At 38.2% G+C, this 19,124-nt stretch overlaps 1 protein-coding gene across 1 annotated transcript in view; it reads right to left on the reverse strand.

The window, feature by feature from the left end:
• ARFGEF3 (ARFGEF family member 3) overlaps positions 1-19,124 on the reverse strand; it is a 204,201-nt gene that overhangs the window by 38,521 nt on the left and 146,556 nt on the right. Inside the window, exons 15-20 of the mRNA XM_020973740.2 lie at positions 13,054-13,161; positions 12,473-12,688; positions 12,189-12,299; positions 9,522-9,672; positions 7,272-7,592; positions 4,804-4,937 (exon numbers count right to left, since the gene is read on the reverse strand). Of these exons, the coding sequence (XP_020829399.1) occupies positions 4,804-4,937; positions 7,272-7,592; positions 9,522-9,672; positions 12,189-12,299; positions 12,473-12,688; positions 13,054-13,161 (1,041 nt within the window). The remainder of the gene's footprint in view (positions 1-4,803; positions 4,938-7,271; positions 7,593-9,521; positions 9,673-12,188; positions 12,300-12,472; positions 12,689-13,053; positions 13,162-19,124) is intronic.

Consider the following 19,124-nt stretch of genomic DNA (forward strand, 5'->3'; position numbering starts at 1 on the left):
AGGGCCTGCTCAGTGTTGGGGTTATAATTAATAAAAGAAAGACAGTCCCTGCCCTCAAGGAGCTTATACAACACAAAGGAGGGTGAGGGGTAATGGGACACCAGGTAGTACACAGTCAGGACATCTTGTCCTGGGGAGCTGAAACCAGGCAAATCAACAGATGCAAAATAGAATTCTGCCCTCTAGAAAGGAAGTCATTGAGAGGAGCTTGGCATTTTAACCTCCATCCCTCTAATCAGAAGAGAGAGGAGGCTGAAGAAGGAGGAATCAGTCAAGTCCCAAGTCAGCCCAGCAATGAGTTTAGAAGTTATTATTCTGAGAGGGACGTCTTGTTCTGAGGAGTTGAAAACAAGCAGGGCAGCAGACGCAAAGGGGAGTAGGAGCATATAGTAGGAACTTAATAAATGGTTACCAGCTGACTTAAAGGTGAGAGGATATCAAACAAATGGAAAAAAATAATGGACAGTGTTACTACCACCCCCCAAATGACTTAGAATATATCAATGATTACTGGCCCACGTGCCTTCTATTTAATTTAGAATGGGCCTAATGAAAATATGAGATGGGAATGGATGAGTTTATGTAGACAATATTCAACAATATTTGTTTCTTTACAGTTACACAACAGAGTAAGAGATGTAGGAAAACAAGTTTTCATTGTACTTATTCTCTGTAGATCATAAAAAAAATTTGACTCTGGAAAGCAAAATGCTGTCTTAAAGGCTCTTCTCCAGAAAAGTACCTCCAATGCATATGAAAGTCACAAAAAGATTCTTTAATAGACACAACAACGATAATTTTGTGGGATTATCCTAAAGTATTAATATCCAGATAGGCATAAAAGAGGGAGACTTTCATGTAGTTTAATTCAACAAATATTTATTAAATTAGGAAATGTGGTATAGTGGAGAGAGCAGAGGTTCTGTAGTCAGACTACCTGAGTTCAAGTCTTATTCGTGATTCTTGATGCCTGTGTGACTTTGGGCATATCACTAACTCTCTTCTAGTCTCTGTTTCTTCATTTATAAAATGAGGGGTCTGGACCTGATGACCTTTAAGATTCCTCCCATCTCTAGAGCCATTACAATGTGATTAGTGCCTATTGTGTGTAAGGCACTTTCAGTAACATTTTATGAAGACAAAAACACAGTTGTCTCTAACTTCATAGGGCTTGCATTATACTGCCAAGGGTGACAGCCAGAGCAGAGTCCAAGGGAAAATGAACTTGCTGCAGTGGTGAAGTCTTTCAGACGCTCCTTCTTAAAGGAAAATAGTATGCTAATTGTGTCAAGCCCCAGAACATTGTAAAGCTTTCTATATATGCCCCATAATCACTCAAAAGAGGTTGGCTTAGTCATCCACACAGGAAAAATCAAGTAGATGAACACCTATTATCCAGACCAGTGGTTATCAACCTCAAATAGAAATGGATCCTTGTGGGGTGTGTATTTACTTAGCAAATCACATATTAACAATATCTGTGTTGTATTGTATTTTTATTTATTTTGTCAAACATTTCCCAGTGATACTTTAATCTTGTTTAGGCTGTATTCAAGAGTTTTATAGGCCACTTGTGGCCCACAGGTTGTGAGTTTGACACTTCTGGTCCAAATGGATAGTTTCTAGGCTGGATTTTCAGTAAATCATCTTGTACAGAAATGGAGAATAGATAATGAACTGAGTTCAGAATTAAACAGGAGGGAAGACAGTGGACAGAACTGCATTTAGAAAATTGTACTGTGTCTTTCAATCATCCCAAACTTCTCCCTGAAACAAAAAAAACCCCATCTTTTAAAGTACCAATATTTTTCTAGTGATGCTATATGACTAAGAGTCATGGAAAACCACAATATCAAAAGAATCAAAAGTGAGTCACCCAAAAGATCTTAGAAGACACGCTTGGTGGATGAAAATAGGTTATGGCATACTTCCAATAATGAACTATATATAAAAAGTAGTGTAAAAGACGTCATCAGGGAAATGTGTGACCAGAAAAGGAGGTAAGGTACTCATGTGGTGGAAGTAAGTAATCACAGATAGATGGTCTGTGTCCTTCACTGGTATCTATGTAATATTAAAAGTCATAGAGGTGGTCCCTTGCATACTGGATGCAATCCTGTGAAAGATTTATAGGATTGACAAGAGTCATAGCATGGATGTTTTGCAATCTGTACTACTGGAGGGATTACCAATATCGCTGAGTTTATGAGATCACAGATCCACTGTAGGACTAAAGAAGTACTATGTTTTCACAATTCTTTTGTCTTTGAGATTTGGAATAAGGTTCACCTCACAGTATCATGGCAAATTCTCTCTTACATAGTCCTTTGTTAGGGAAGGCTGAAAATCTGTTTTGTGGCGCTGCTCTTCTATCGTAATACTATGAAATCTGCCTCCACTAAGGCTACCCATTTCCATATTTAAGTTCTTTGATATCTCACTGTTAAGAAGGATGATGGGCTAGTTAGCGGCAAAGGCCTGGAGTGCAATCAGACAATTATAACAGCAAAGCTATGCTGACCATCCTAGGTCAAAAGAATGATGCAGAGGAGGGATATTGGGAGGATCCTAGATCTTACAAGGTGAACCTGGGGAAGCGACTAGATAGAAGGTGGACACAGAGAAACACTGACAAACTTGAAGGACTGCAGTACAGATGTCTGCTGTTGAAGGTACAGAAAAAAGACACGCCAACATGCTTGACACTGGTAAGCAATGTGGAAAGGTAGCTTTCATTGTAAAATGTAAAAATGAAAGGTTGCTAGTGAGGCAGAAACAGATGCACAAAAAACCATAGTAAACCTTTGGCAATCAAGAAACGCTGTGGGACTGAGCTGTTCTATATGAAAATCATCCTAAAGCTCACTAGATACTTCCATGGCTATTTAAATTATTGAGTGAACTATAGCTATAGATGCAGATAAAAATGACAGTGCATCTAGGACCAAATGATTTAACTCATATATGTGTTATGTTACATATGTATATATAAACATACATACATATGCATGCACGTGTGCGTGCGTGTGTATGTGTGGATACAAATAACCATCCTCCATCCCTGGGCTGGGAAGCTGTACTGGTTGGCATGAATTCTATGTGGCACATTGATGCCCTTAGGCTGAGGGGATCAATTAGGATGTAATTAGGATGTAACAGCCCACTGTTCCAAGGGCAGAAGCAGACTTGGTTCCATGTCTTCTTTCATCTTCTATTCTGTTCTCAGAGTGTTTGCTGCTGCTTGCTTTTCTTATCCCTGATTCTCATCTTTGCCAAATCACCCCTTTTGCTGCTTCTAATCTCCACCCTCTGCTGTGATTTTTCCTACTCACCACCCTTGACTCTCTTGCCTCTCAACACTCCTCCCCATCCTTCTTCAACTTTGGAAAAGTCTAATCTTCTACAACTCTCAGCCAGCTAAACCCTTTCTTTCGAGTAACTCCTAGCCTATTAGGTATAATCTTCAAATCTCTTCATAGCTAGGTTTGTTGTTACTGGATTTACTGAAATGATTTTTTTTCCTGACAAAACCTTTTTTTTTGTTGTTTTTACAGTTTCTGGGATCAGAGCAGATGTGGAAGGTAGATTGCCGGAGAGCCAAGCTTACTTGTAGTATAAAAACAAAACCAAAACCAAAACCCTAACATGTGGAAAGGTTACATAGTCACCTTGTGAGACATAGACTTTGATACTTAAATCTGCTTTAAGGCTCAAAAGATGTACTTAAGAGTTAGTCTTAGACTTGGAGGGAAACTTGGTTTGTCAAGTTCAATTTCCCACCCAGTGCAGGAATCCTTTCTACAATATCACTGTCAGATGGTCATCCAGTCCCTGCTTGAACACTTTTGGTGACAAGGAGTTCACGACCATACAGGGCAATCCATTCTTTTGTTGTGTGATTAATGATTAATAAGTTATTCCTCATATTGGGTTTATATCTGCCTCCTTATAACTTCCATCCATTGTACCTACTTCTGCCCTGTGGAGAAACACAGAATGAGTCTAATTCCTCTTCTACATAATAGGTTTTAGGCATTTGAAGACAGCTGTCATGGACTCTCTGCACCTTCATTTCCACAAGTTAAGTACTTTCTATGTGTAAATACAAAGATAACATTGCTTTCCATTCAATGGAACATAAACTCCTTGAGGACAGGGCCTTATTTCTGGGTTGCTTTTTTTTTTTTTTGCATTCTTAGCACTCAGCATAGTGCTTGGCACACAGAAGGCACCTTTTAAATGCTTGCTGGATGATTTGATCAATTGCAAATGCTCTGAATAATTGTTCCAAGAATAGAGTTGGATTTTTAGTGATCTAAGTCTCTTGCCTAATCTCCCTGGTAATCAGTAGCTTGCATCAGAAAAATAATTTATTGGTATGAGGAGTGTAGGCAGAAGCGTGAAATAGATTGTTTTCCCCACTGAGTGAAGCTAACACATGAGGAATGAATCCATAGCTTCTGCCTCATTAAGACCATGACTTAGCAAGCAGAGCCAACAAGTCAAGCAGCATTAACATTAGCTTTCCCGGACAGTTACGCTGGTAAGGAGCATCATTTTCAAATATCAAGAGATATCTTCCCCACCCTAGGCCCCCAACATGACTATTCATACACATGCATGGCCAGGTACCTCTTGCAAAACTACTTAATGATACAGCAAAAGTAATATGTTCGATCCTGTGGACAAAAGGGGTTCAGATTCACTATCTCTGGTTTGTCATTGATTTCAAAGGCAGGGCCTTTGATGGTGCCTGCCACTCTGTGAATTGATAGTATCCATTTTCTTAAGGGAAAACATTACCTGGCATTGCTAAAGAGTAATCAACGGTGTCTGTAACAGAGTGGAAAAGCTGGGATTGGGAAGCTTTTTTTAACTGGTAGAGAAAACCTGCCAACGCCATTAAATTCAGCTTGTCAGCAGCGTCTTCAAAGAGCCTAGGTGCAAAGTACAGGAAAAAGTTACTTAGAAGCATATCAGAATGTCCAGACAATACAATTTCCCAAGGTCTATACAGTTAACCCTTCCACATCGCAATTTTGCCCATTGCAGTTTTAATATATCATGGGTCAGCTATAAGAAAATAAGTGGGAATTTTCGGGAGTTTTACAGAAGCTGCAGGCAATGCACAAAGGCCAGCAGACAACACAGAAAAAGTTCAGAAACTCAGAAATGCATAAAAGGTATATATAGTATTATGTATAGTATTATATAATATCAATATATTTTATCTTTTAATACTATAATAATTCAGCCTTCTCTGGTACAAAGAGGGGAGGCAAAAATTTTATATGGGTTTTCCAGATTACAGGGGCACCATACCCCTAACTCCCCTGACATGGAAGGGATAGCTGTACTATGGGCAAGTTAGCTCAGTTTCCTCATCTGCAAAATGGAAACAACAGCACTCACCTTTGAGAGAATTAAATGAGATAATGTAAGTAGAGCAATTTTTGAAGCTTGAAGTGCTGTATAAATGTCAGCTATTATGAAGATGATAATGCATAAAGAAGTAAAACATAGTCCCTGACCTCCAGGTATTTATCACCTGTATGACTTTGAACAAATTACTCAACTTCCCTTGCTCTGGTTCCTCATCTGTAAAATGAAGGGCTGGGGGGCAGCTAGGTGGCACAGTGGATAGAGCACTGGCCCTAGTGTCAGGAAGATCTGAGTTCAAATTATTGACACTCATTAGCTTGTGTGACCTGGGCAAGTCACTTAACCCCCGATTGCTTCACAAAAACCCTCCAAAAAAAATTAAGGGATTGGTCTAGAAGGTTTCTGAGGTCTCTTCCAGCACCAGGCCCATGATCCTAAGGAGCTAAGATTCTTCAAGCAGCTATGCTTTTCTTTTCAACAAGAAGCAACGGACAATTTATAATTACATAGGACATTTGATCTTCCCAACAACACCAGTGTATAGGCCAGGGAGGCACTAGCTTTATTTTAGGGAGAGGAATGTGGCCTGGACCTGTGATTTCATTGATATTGGGAACTCCCTGGTGAGGAAATTCCCTCCACCAATGCAGTTGGCATCTTTTCTGCAACTTATAGGATTAGAGGATTGTCTAGAGCACTGAAAGGTTAAGGAAATTGCCCAGGGTCACAGAGTCAATATATGACAAAGGAAGGACATGAACCTGGATCTTGCTGTCTTTAAGGCTGGTTCTTTATCCATTTTGCTATGCTACCCTCATCATCATTTTAAAAGTAAGAAAATAATGGATAACAGAAGCTAAGCAACGGATGAAGGAACAGAACCAAGGGTAATTTCCACTATACATCATCCTACCTCTCTAACAACAACAACAGTTAATATTTATATAGCATCTTAGGGTTTATAAAACACTTTACATATTTACATACACACATTTGATTGTTCCAACAACCCTTCGAGGTACGTGTTATTATTATCTCCATTTCATAGATGTGGAAACTATCAGAGAGATTAAGTGACTTGTTCAGAATCATGCAGCTATTTCTTTTAAATATATAATAAAGTTATCATGTAACTTTATTATATATTTAAAAGGAACAACAAGTTGTATATAACACATTTGCAGTTTCATGTGCAATCATCTGTTTTTCCTGTTCTACTATGTAATGGAAATACTTGTTTTATTTCTTAAGTTCAGAATAAAATAAGTATTTTATAAAAAAACACACAGCTATTAAGTGTCTGAGATAGAACTATCAAGTCTTCCTGACTCCAAGATGAACACTCTATCCATATAATGCCATGGGATATATATGAAGACAGCTTGAAAGCAAAACTGAATGTGGAGCATTAAAACAAACTCTGGAAGCATTTCTTCGCAGGCCCACTTTGGGCAGTTAGTGAATGTCCAGCAACAGCTAATAAATGACATACTACGATGACTGTGGTTGAGATTATTGTTGTCTAGTCATTTCTCTTTGTGACCCCACTTGGAGTTTTCTTGAAAAGACACCAGAGTGGTTTGTCATTTCTCCTTCTCCAGCTCATTTTACAGATGAGGAAATTGAGGCAAACAGTTAAGTTATAGATCCACCTAATTATCTCAATAATTCCAAATCTGTTTGGAGAGGAAGACAAATGGCACGGTTGATGGGTGAGTTACTTTACCTGGCCCTTGACATTGGATTCGTATTTGCTGTTTTTTTTTTTAATCTTATTTTCAAACCATAGGAGAAGGGAAAGTGACAGTTATTTTCTCTGCCAGAGAGTTAGACTTGTTGAAGAAAAAGTCTGTTATGGAGAGAAGAGGAAAAGGGGAGTGTGCACATACCTGTCAGCTTGGGTGGCAAGGGTGAGGACAGCCTTGGCAGCACTGCTCTCACTCAAAAGGCTGCCACTACGGAAGTCAAAAGCTCTGCCCTTCCTGCCCTCCTTAATGAGCTCCTGAATGGACAGCTGCTGAATGATGGGTGTGCTGTGCAGCGAGTTGTCCTGCTCGAGGTGCGATTCCTGGGGTAAACATTCTGACTCGTAATCTGCCAGGACCCCTGTCCCTCCAGAGGCTTTCTGGGGCTGGCTGATAGGCAGAGCAGGCTGAGTTGTGCCATCACTGAAATGGTTGTGCTCCAGTGTTGCAACATATTCACACACTCTGTACTCAGAGAAGAGGGAACCATAGAACATGGAGGTGATTGAGGTTGTTTAGGGCTATGGGTGGTAATTTGGTATTGCACCCAATGCTCAGCATCTCGAATGGTAAGACTCAATAGAAAATCCATTGCTTCCCTTAATTCTCTTTCATCTCAGTCTCCCAAACTAGTCTCTGGACATACGATGATCATGGAGTGTGTATGTATGCTTTACCTTTCTTAGTTTCTTAAATAAAAAAAAGTATTGGAACATTTTGTTTAATGCCTTACTTGATTCTCTTTAATACTAGTGCCTTTCTTCCAAAATTATCTCCAGTTTATCATGTCTGTATCTTGATTTTACCTATGTGTTTGTACACTATCTCTACTATTAGACTATGAGCTCCTTGAGAGCAAGGACTGGTTTTGTTTGTTTGTTTGTTTGTTTTGTTTTGTTCTGCCTTTTTTTGTATCCCCAGTCCTTAGCACAATTCCTGGCATATAGTAGGCTCTTAATAAATGTTTGTTGACTTGACTAGGACAATCACTTTAAACACTGGGAAAAAGTCCTAAAACGTCTTATTCAACCTCTAATTTTTCCTTCGTGTCCTAGAATTGGTTTCTTCCAAATAGAATCTTAGGGCTAGGAGGGTTTGAAGGATTCTTTAAGTCTATCCCTCTAGCTTTAGGGAAGACTAAAGATCACCCTACTAACGTGAGAATATACCCCATTGAATTCCTCTGGTGGCTCATAGTGGTATGATGGTGACCCTGGATATTAGAAGGCTATGACAACAGAGTTCAAACTCTGAGCAGATCCAATTTGGAAAAGGCTTTGAATATGAGCCTGGCAAATACTTTATGTCATCCAATCAGTCATCAAAGGTTTATTAAGTGCCTACTGTGTGCCAGGCACTGTGCTGTATGCTGCTGCCTAACTCTATGCAGAGAAACTCATTTTCAAAAGACTGGGCTACAAAAATGACTTTTTGGCCACAACCACCCACATTAACTGTCTTCAAAAGCATAGAGGGGTTACAATAAATATCAGTAAAATCTATGAAAGGAGTAGACATAATGTTAACAACTTGGATCTCTTGATCTAAGATGAACTTTCCTCAAAAACGCATTTCAATGCCTCATCACTCTCCATGCCACGGAACGTATTCAGTAAACAGCTTATGTGAAACTGAAGTCTCTTTGCAGTAGAATTACAGAATAGTGGGTTATAAATTTCCATATTAAAACTCATCATGTAATCAAAGACCATTATTAGTCTATCCTTCAACTTTCTCTTTTGCAGGTTGGTTAATTCCATTCCTTGAGTCAGTCATCCTATTCTTTAGCCTTCTAATTTTTTAATCACTCTCTCTACTAAATCTTTAAATTTACATTGGCTATATTTAATTATAGAGTCCAAAATAGGGCATATTCTATAACATATTTACCCAGAATTTTGAACAATTAAATATTACCTCATCATTTATAAATGTTACTATCCTATTTTTGCACCATACATTACAGTACCGTCTTTGATTTAAAACACACACACACACACACACACACACACACAACTGCAGGTAGTAGGAACTTTAAAAAATGCTTGTTGATTGATTGTACTTGCACAGACTAATTTTCCCTATCTTCTCCTTGAGAAGTTAGTTTTTATTCTTTGAATACGACACATCTGTTTTTTTTCATTCTAACTTGAAGTACAAAAGTCAAAATTCCTAAACTCAATTCATATCACTCTAATATACATATTCAATTTCAGTTCTTTTCTCCATCTGTCTAGCCCTCCCTTATGATATCGCATAGATAACCTTCCTATTATAATGATTATGATCTAAATAAGATACTTACTACTAAATTCACAGGAGTATCACTTGAGCCACAATTCCGAGGCAGAGTTGGTGCTTATACAAGAAGAAAGGATAACTACCATTCCATACCTGAATACATGTGGCCAACAGTCCTGATTGTGGCTTCCCATTTCCAGGCCCACATTGAGGATGGCGTCCATGCACAAAACATGTGCTGTATGTAGCCACACCCCCTGAACCTTCCCAATCTGCTCCAGTTTCTGTTCCACTTTTTGTTTCACTGTGCCAGAAAGACATTTATGAAAATTAATAGTTGGAAAAAGGCAGGCCAAGCAGGAAAAAAGAAAGGGCATATAATACAAAGGAAGTATAGGCATGCAGGACAAAGCATACTGTAAAGAGCACTTAATCTTAGAATGTTAGAGCTAGAAAGGACCTTAGACTCTCTAGCCCAACCCCATCAATGTACAAGGAATGAGCAAATGTTTAAGGATTCAAAAAACAACACAGAGAGATTAAATGACTTAACCACAGCCATACAGTGAGTTAACAGAAGAGCTGAGACTAGGTGTCCTGAACATTAGTCCAATAATGTTTCCTCTGATTTTGGAATTTGTATGCGTAATAGCTGATATTTATTTAAGGTTTGGAAAGTGCTTTTTATATGTTATCTCATCTTCCCCGCTTAGGAATTCCATGTGACTCAGAGTTTTTTTCTCCCAATGCCTACAGTTAAAATATCTTTAATTATGTTTTACCTGAACTGTTAAAAATATGAGCCCTAGTTTCTTTCCTTTTTTTCATCGTTCCATTTCTATGACAGGTTAATAATCTCTATCCCAGTATGACCCTTCCCAAGTATAAAAAGTTCAAAAATTAGCAACCTCCCAGTATGCTCTAAGGGCTAAAGGATAGAATAAGTCCTCAGAGCACAAGTGGATGAAATAAAATGTGCTAGTGGCATCCTATAGGGTCTAGATAGATGCTAGTAACTGTAATTTTGAAGGCCTCCAATGGCTATTCATTTTCCTTACACCCTAATGAAAATATTCTTAAGGGTGACTCATTTAAACAGAACCTTGTGGCTCTGATTGGGACCTGTTTTCCCCATACTTTAGTAAACCATATCTACTCTGAAAGGGATGCTACCTCTTTCTCTCTCTCATATACAACACATAAGTGTGCACATACATATATATGACACCATTCTCTGGCTGTATATTTGTGTGTGTTTGTGTGTGTGTGTGTGTGTGTGTGTGTGTGTGGTGTGTGTGTGTGGTGTGTGTGTGTGTGTGTATTTCTGTTGTCTGGAGTATTTGAAAAGCAAACAGTCTGTTTTTTTCATTTATGTTTAAGCTCAGATTTTCAGGGTAGGTCACCCTGGACTACATCCTGAGCTCCTCTGGAACACACTGCTCTTTGGAACACATTATTACACACAAGATGCCGCAGTCATCTGAGTAAGTGCTGACGCATAATTAGCTGCAAATCCTTTAAAGTTAAGGGACCAGTTATTTCATATATATATGGTAGGGGTGTGTATGTCTCTGTCTCTCTCTCTATACATATATATATACACACACACACACACACACACACACATATACGTGCATATACATCCACACACAGAGCTAGAGAGGCGGCATGGTCTAGGCACTTTAGGGGATTGAAAACTTAAAGAAATGGCCTCAGAGATAGGAAGATCTGGATGTTTCCAACATGACTGTAGGCAAGTTATACAGACTTTTCGTGCATCATGATTGGTGCACCTTATTCCCTCCTCCTCCTTCTCTTTTCTCTCCCTCTTCCTCCTCCTCCTCCTCCTCCTCCTCCTCCTCTTTCTCCTTCTTCTTCTTGGCAATTGGGGTTAAGTGACTTGCCCAGGGTCACACAGCTAGTTAAGTGTCAAGTGTTTGGTCTGAGGCCGGATTTGAACTCAGGTCCTCCCGACTCCAAGGCTGATACTCTATATACTGCACCACTTACCTGCCCCCCACATTGCTCTTCTAAAGGAATTTTCCTCTCTGGAAGTTTCTATGCTAATGAAATCACTGTACTGGACTAAAAAAATACATTCATGAGCAAGTACATATTTATGCCCATACTAGTATACATAGCTAGCATGGTATAGTAAAAAAGGCTCCAGACAAGAGACTTGGGTTCAGATCTAGGCTATAATATTAGTTGCTTGATTAGAGACAAATAATTTCACGTTTTGGAACCCCAGTTTCCACATTTGTAAAATGGGGAGATAATACTTTTTATATTATTGACTTGCTAAGGGTATTATGAAGAAAGCACTTCATTAAATTTTCAAGGACTACATGAATGCATACTCTTATTATTTCTCTGAATCTGTGAATTTACCAGTGTAAGAAACTCCTTCTGGCAATGCAGAATAACAACTCATCTGTACCTTAAATCTTAGATTCACCTGGGGGCACTGAAAGTTATGTGACTTGGTCATGGTCATACAACTGATATGTGCTAGAGTTAAGACTTTAACTCATGTCTTCCTGACTCTCTCTGCACTCTTTCCAACATATCATGCTGTCTTTTGAGCAGAAATATAGGTATATTTATATACATGTTTTATATACATATAGCATTTGAATATATATATACATATTTGTATATATATATAAAATTGTATATATTGTATATACATATATATGTAAATATAAATATATCTACATGTCTATACCACCTCCACCCACAGATATATACATATATACATACATATATATCATTATACATATTATATATATGTATGTAGTATGACCCTCCAGATGTTACCTTGGGTTATAGCATCACTGGGTTCTTGAACTTCCCTCTCTTCTTTCTCTTCCTGTACACAAGATGCAGCAGCCATCTGAGCGAGTGCTGATGCACAATTAGCAGCAACTCCTTCAGAAGTAAGGGACCAGTTATTTCCCAAATCTAATGTCGCCCTCCACCCACCCACTTCTTATTCAAAGGAGAGAGTACCCCTTCCAAGGGCCCTATTCCCACCATTGGTACTTCTATCAAGGTTTGCAGGTCACTCTAAATGGTCCCAGGACTCAATTCTTGGTCAGTACCTAAAGCACAGCTCAGTCGAGCTGCTTTCCTTAGCCCATCGAGACTCATACAGATGGAATCTCGTTCTTTCTGGTTCTGTTCTTTGACTCCTTCTGCACCCAGAATGAATGCCAGTCCCTTGGAGCTTCCAGCCATGCGACCAGTCAAGGGTGTAGACAAAGTATCAATCAAGTTCTTCCAGCAGCCGATCAGAATATAACGGGCAAAAGCAACACCTAGAGCGTAAAGTACCATGGGTCACTTTTCAGAGAGAAAAGTGGTCAACAGAATTAAATACATATTTTATGGCATAAGAGTAGCATACAGTTCTTTGTGTTATTGACCTTTACCTAGTTTTATTTTAAGGAACTGATCTTGTTCTATTATAATTGATTGCATTTGACTTTTTTTAATAAGGAATTTTGCTGACTAATGAATCATCAGTTGTATAAACTAAGTAGCCTCTGTAAGGACATGGCAAATCCTCCTCTTAATAATGGTGACATTATAGTATATAAAACATTGGCAAAAAAGGGCCTTGGATGCTAAAAACATAAACAAAGTGCTCATACACACATATTTCCATGATTCAAGTCATTACCTGCCACTATGGAATCATCTGTTCTCTGGTTCTGGGTGAGAGGAGACTCTGTAGAAGCTGATGCCATCAGTTGCCCACCTATGGCACTGCTCTCCAAGCCATCAATATCTATAAAGGAAAAGGGTCTCCTTAAGCAAGTCATTTCAGTCAAAGGATATCAAACAGACGAGAGAGAGAGAAAGAGAGAGAGAGAGAGAGAGAGAGAGAGAGAGAGAGAGAGAGAGGGAGAGAGAGAGAGAGAGAGAAAGAGAAAGAGAGAGAGAGAGAGAGAGTGAGTGAGTGAGTGAGACCCATTTAAAAGCATTTATAATAGTGAACACTGAGAAATATATTAGCCAATCTTAGCCTCAAAGAAAAGACATGAGAAGGCAACTCCCTTTGTTTCTTTTCAGAAATGGGGTTCTTTGCAGGACAAACGTTGTAGAACAATGCACATTTCAGACTTCTGATATATTTGGTTAGTTTTGAAAAATTGGCTTTCCACCTCTTTTCTATTCTTTATCCAGATACTCTTTATCCAAAGAGACATGAAGGATGTCTCTCTGAAAAAGAGAAAAGGAGACGGATATGCTTGGAAATGTGGATGACATAAAAATGCAATACTTGAATAAAAATTTTACTTTAAAAAAAGAAAATATATTTGGACATATGGCCCATTGTTCCTTCAATATCTGTGTTTCCTTAATATTCTGTTGAGATTATTTTTCTTGCTTGAAAAAAGTCATAGTATTGGAGTCATTTCCATAGGAAGAGAATACCATTAGAAGGTCAGAAGTCTTAGGATTTCCCCCCTGAAATAAAAACTTTATACAAGAACATAGCAATATTCTTACTTTCCTCTCCATTGGCATTTTCAACAATCTGTCCTTCTTTATAATCTCATGCCTTCATATACAAATCTTTAAAAGAGATGTTATTTTATATATATTTATCAAATATTCTAGTTTCTCCTATAAAACTTCTCTGGAAAAGAGTTATAAAGAAAACTCATCTTATCAGACAGCCTTTTCATGTGATATGCCCATTTCCAACAATCAAAGTTATTGCAAATTGCCTTGACAATAATACTTGACACCTATAAAATGCTTTGAAATTATTCTCATTTGGCCATCATAAGAACTCTGTGAAGTGAGAGGTAGAGTTGGGATCAGTACCATTTTATAGACGCAAAAAACTGAGTCTCAGAAGTTATATAACTTGCACAAAGACACACACTAAATAAATATTAGAGCTAGAACTAATAAGCATGTCTCCTGTTTCCAATTTCTTACTATACCTTGCTGTGCCTATATGTAGGATGTTAAGCCCTGTCATTAACGTGTAATACTGGGCTTAGATTATTGTGCAAACAGGCAACAAATGTTGCCTAATGATCACCAACCAAGCTCTTTGAATGTCCGCTGATAAAAGGCCCTCTCTGATATATTGTCACAATTAGCTACAATTATTAGTGGTGAAAAACATCTGTAAGCTTGATGCCACTGCTTCACATTTTATGTTATAAAAGGATCAGATCAAAGTTACTAAGTACCTTTTAATCGCATTTCAAATCCATCTCCCTCTTATCACTTAAATATTGTTACGAACCACTTTCTACTTGCAGTTTCACTAAGAGCAGAGGTTTTACTATCCCCATTTGAAGGTTAAAAATCTCTACCACTGTTCTGCCATTCAGACTCAGAGCTCTACTGTTTATTATCATTGATAAATAATGAATCAAATAATCAATCAGCAAACATTTAAGAAGCCCCTACTATGTGCCAGTGATGGTGAAAGGCACTAATGAGATAAAGAAAGATGAGTTCCTGCCCTCAAGAAACTCATGTTTTTTTTGGGACATATTCAAATAACAAATACAAAAGACATAAAAAGCAGATACAAATTAATATTGGAGGGTGGGGAAGATGAGTAATTAGGAATCATGAAAGGTTTCTTGTAGGAGATGACTCAAGCTAAGTTCTGAAGTAAGTTAGGGCTTCTAGGAGACAAAAGGGAGGAGGGAGTGTATTCTGGGCCTGACAAAGACATGGAGATAGAACATGGACTGTCACGTGAAAAGAGTCTAGTTTGATCGAAACACCAAACACATGAAGGAGAGTAAGATAGAATCAGCTTGAAAAAATAGATTGGAACAGACTGTGAAAGACTTTCAATGATAAAGAGGTAAGAGGGAGCCATTGAAGATTTTTAAACAAGGAAGTGACATAATCAAACCTGTGCTTCAGGAATATAATTTTGGCCACTGTGTGGAAGCTGGATGGGGAAAAAAGGAGAGACTTGAGGCAGGGAAACCAAATGCAATAATTTAGACGAGAGGTGATAAAGGCTTGGAAAAGTATGGTGGCTGTGGGAGTTGAGAAAAGGGGTCAGAAGTGAAAGATATGGAGTCAGAGGACTTGATACAGGAGTATGAAAGAGGCATCATGGAGCCATAGGAGGTGAGAGAGAGTGAAGAGTTTTGTGTCACCTATCTCAGCAGCATGGATTTTTGTAGCCAGCTTTATCCTAATGTACATATAACCAAAAAGCTTTCATCTTTATCTAAGTTAGCTCAGTATAACCAAAAAGCTGTTAGGTACGGACTGCATAATTAAAACAGAACCTCATTAACATGTGTGCTCTTGGCTTTTGATATTTTTGACACTTGATCTGGCTCCTTGGCTTTTCTACTGGATCTCAAATTTGGTTTCTCCATTCAAAAATGAAAAGACCTATTTTTTCTAATTCTACTTTTGATATGCATATTCCAAACCAGTGTTCTCTTTCAATAAAAAAAGATTTACCTAATTTGTTTGGGGAATAGATTCTATTCTTTCCCCACACATGTCCCCACCTCCCCCAGTTTGTTGTACTTCTGATGCTACCCTGGAAAGAAGGGTAGATTTCTCTCACTATTATACCTAGTGACCTACTAGAAATAATCTTGGCTTCAATGCCTTGTAGAGAGGTAGGCTAAGAATATGTGGGCCAGAAGTCAGGAATTGTGACCACTAATTTTTAGTCCTGTATCACATAGAAAAGTTCTAACAACTACCATGTTTTATATGAAATGACTTGGAGAAATGAAATGAAAAATCCAACTGGGGCTAAATTCCTTGCCCAACTGGTCATCTCTGGGTTAACCAGGTTACATTAACCAATGGCTCCACATTTACAGGCTGATATAAAAACTGCACCTGTCTGGATCTAGGCAATGGACTCCTTGATTGGTCAAGTGTAGAAAGAGGAACATGAGTCACAGGAGGAGGGAAGGACTGGTGTCCGGTAAGAAATTTAAAATGGAGATCTTCCTGGATTTTAAAGCCCGAGAATTATAGGATCATAGCTGAAAGGGACCTCAGAGACCATCTAATCCAGCCTCCTCCTTTTACAGATGGATAAACTTGGACCCAGACAGATTAACTGATTGATCAAAGGCCATGCAGGTAGTTACTGGCAGAGCCAAAACTTGAACCCAAGTCCTCTAATTCCAGATCTATCATTCTTTCCTCTAACCCACGATGCTGTCCAAGTCAGTTATGCAGTTTTCATCTCTGAAGTCTGGTAGTTTAGAGACTTAGTATAGACAGTTTCTCCACAATCAAGGGGATCCATAGACTTGTCCCACATCTGTTTTCAAATCTTTCCACAAGGATGGAATTAAAACCAACTAGGACACAAACCTAATTCACTGCAATAGAGTTCATTCCCTAGACAATTTCTGCTCAGCTAACTCAATAACATTCTAGTAAATAGTCCCTCAGAGTCAATGTAAGTCATACAAGTCTTCCGTGTATGTTTAAAGAACATAAATTTGATGGCAAAGAGAGTCCTCTTGTCTATATCTTAATTACAGTAGTATATGCAGATATGTGGAAGCAGATAATACTTGACATGCACATAGGGTCTTAACGCTCGCATGGAACTTTACAAATTTTATCTCAATTTATCCTCAAAACAATCCCATCAGAAAAGTACTACCAGCATTATTTATTATTCCCATTTTAGAGAAGAGGCAACTGAGGCTCAGAGTAGTCACCTAACTTGTCCATGGTCACACAACAGAAAGTGAAGGAGGTAGGATTCAAATCCAAATTCTCTCCTTATTCTAAGGCCTTATTTCTACTACATGATGAGGGCTATCATGAAAGATTAAAGATTGGATAATGATCAAAGACCTAACAAGCACTGAAATTTAGAAGGATGGGAAGATAAATGGCAAATAAAGAGACATTTTTCCCAGACCCCAATGGCTTCAATGTTTTATTGATATTAATTATATGATATTGAATACATACCAAGCTTCAAATTTTAAAAGGGCATGTACAAAAGATGGAAGAACATGGCAAGAGATGGACTTAGGTCTGCATAGCCAAAGAAAAATATGAGCTGTGTAAGGAAGGCTAAATGTCAGAAATAGCAAATGCTTGTGAAAAATGCTAAGAAACATAATAATGATTTTTAAAATTACGGTCCAGGTAAAGAGAACCAGGAAGGAACAGGTGCTGTGCTTTGGCCAGAGGGTGTAATGCAAATAGACAACACAGAGAAGGCAACACCAGTCAAAAGTTCAATTTTGTCTGTCTTATCTGTCAAGGAAAGTAATCTCCAGAAAGAAAAGAGTAGAACTATCATGATAAATAGGAAATAGAGATGCAAGATAAGTGAAAAGATAGTAAGAAAGCACACAAATGATCTAGATGAATTTTTCCCTTCTAGGCTGGATGAATTACAGCCCAGGGTACTAATCATTAAACCAGTGACAGCCATCCTTGAGAAATGATGGAGTATGAAAGAGGTTTTAGAAGACAAAAAGATTTGGGAGGAAGGATGGAAAGGGTTAAAACAACTATAGTTATCTCCTCCATATTGGGGAGGGGGGTTAGGGGTGTGGCACCCCTGTCATCTGGAAAATCTGTGTAAAAATTTTTGGCCCTCCCTTTATACCAGAGAAGTCTGAATTATTTCTTTTTCTTTTCTGGGGTATTTACAGTACCTTTTTGTAAAATTTAGGTTAAGTATTTTTAGGGTACATGGAGGTCAATGTTAAGTAAGAATACTGTATGAAAAAGAATTTTAAAAATACAGAATACTACAGTAATTTCTTATGCTGACCTGTGTTATATCAAAATTGTGATGGGGAAAGTTGAGATGTGGAAGGGTTATTTGTAGAATCCTTTATGATAATCTAATGTTGATCCTCATGTGGAGCCTCAGCAAAATTCTAAAAGTATTTATTAAACAGATGGGTAATGAGCAGGCGGAAAAGTTTATGATCACTAAGGAGCCAACAAAAATTCACTAAGCTGAAAGGGAACTTAGAGGCCATCCAGTCTGACCTCCTCATTTTACAATGATTAAACTCAGGCCCAGAGAGATTAAATGTAAAATCCTTCATTTAGGATAACGAATACACTGTAGAGTGTTGAATAGGAGGGACATGGCTACAATGGGCACACGAGGGGTAAAAAAACCAAAAAACAAAACAACAAGAGTTTTAATTGACAGAAAATCTAATATACAAGGATAGAAATGATGTTCCTATCACAAATAAATAATAAGTACATAAAAAATTAATAGATAAGCAGACCTGAATGTAAACTTAGCATTGTTAGGATCACAGGACCATAGAGTTAGAGCAGGAGACCTCAGAAGCTGTCTAGAGCAACCCACTCATGTTATGGGTGAGGAAACAGACTCAGAGACCTATCCATACAGAGTCAGTAAGTATTAATGAGTATTGTGTTCAAACCAAAGGACGATTAGCTGAATGGAGGGTCTATATACTGGAGAAGAAAAACAGAGGTGCCTTAAAATATCTGAAGGGCTCTCTTGTGATGGAAGGATAAAGCTTGTTCCATCCAAGTTTACAGAGAAGAACTAGAATTATAGAGTCAAAATTAGAGAGGGGCACATTTTTGTTCAACAATATAAAGAATAGCCTAAAAACTAAAGGTATTTAAAAATGGGTTGTGCTACCTCAAGAACTAAATAGTTCTTTGTAACTTAAAAGTATTCAAGTAGAGGCAGGATCACCCCATGTCCTTAAATGTATCTTCTAGCTCTAAGAGCCTACTTTTACCTGTTAACCA

The sequence above is a fragment of the Phascolarctos cinereus genome, unplaced genomic scaffold (assembly GCF_003287225.1).
Source record: "Phascolarctos cinereus isolate Bilbo 61053 unplaced genomic scaffold, phaCin_HiC Scaffold_5;HRSCAF=322, whole genome shotgun sequence".
NCBI classification, from domain to species: Eukaryota; Metazoa; Chordata; class Mammalia; order Diprotodontia; family Phascolarctidae; genus Phascolarctos; species Phascolarctos cinereus.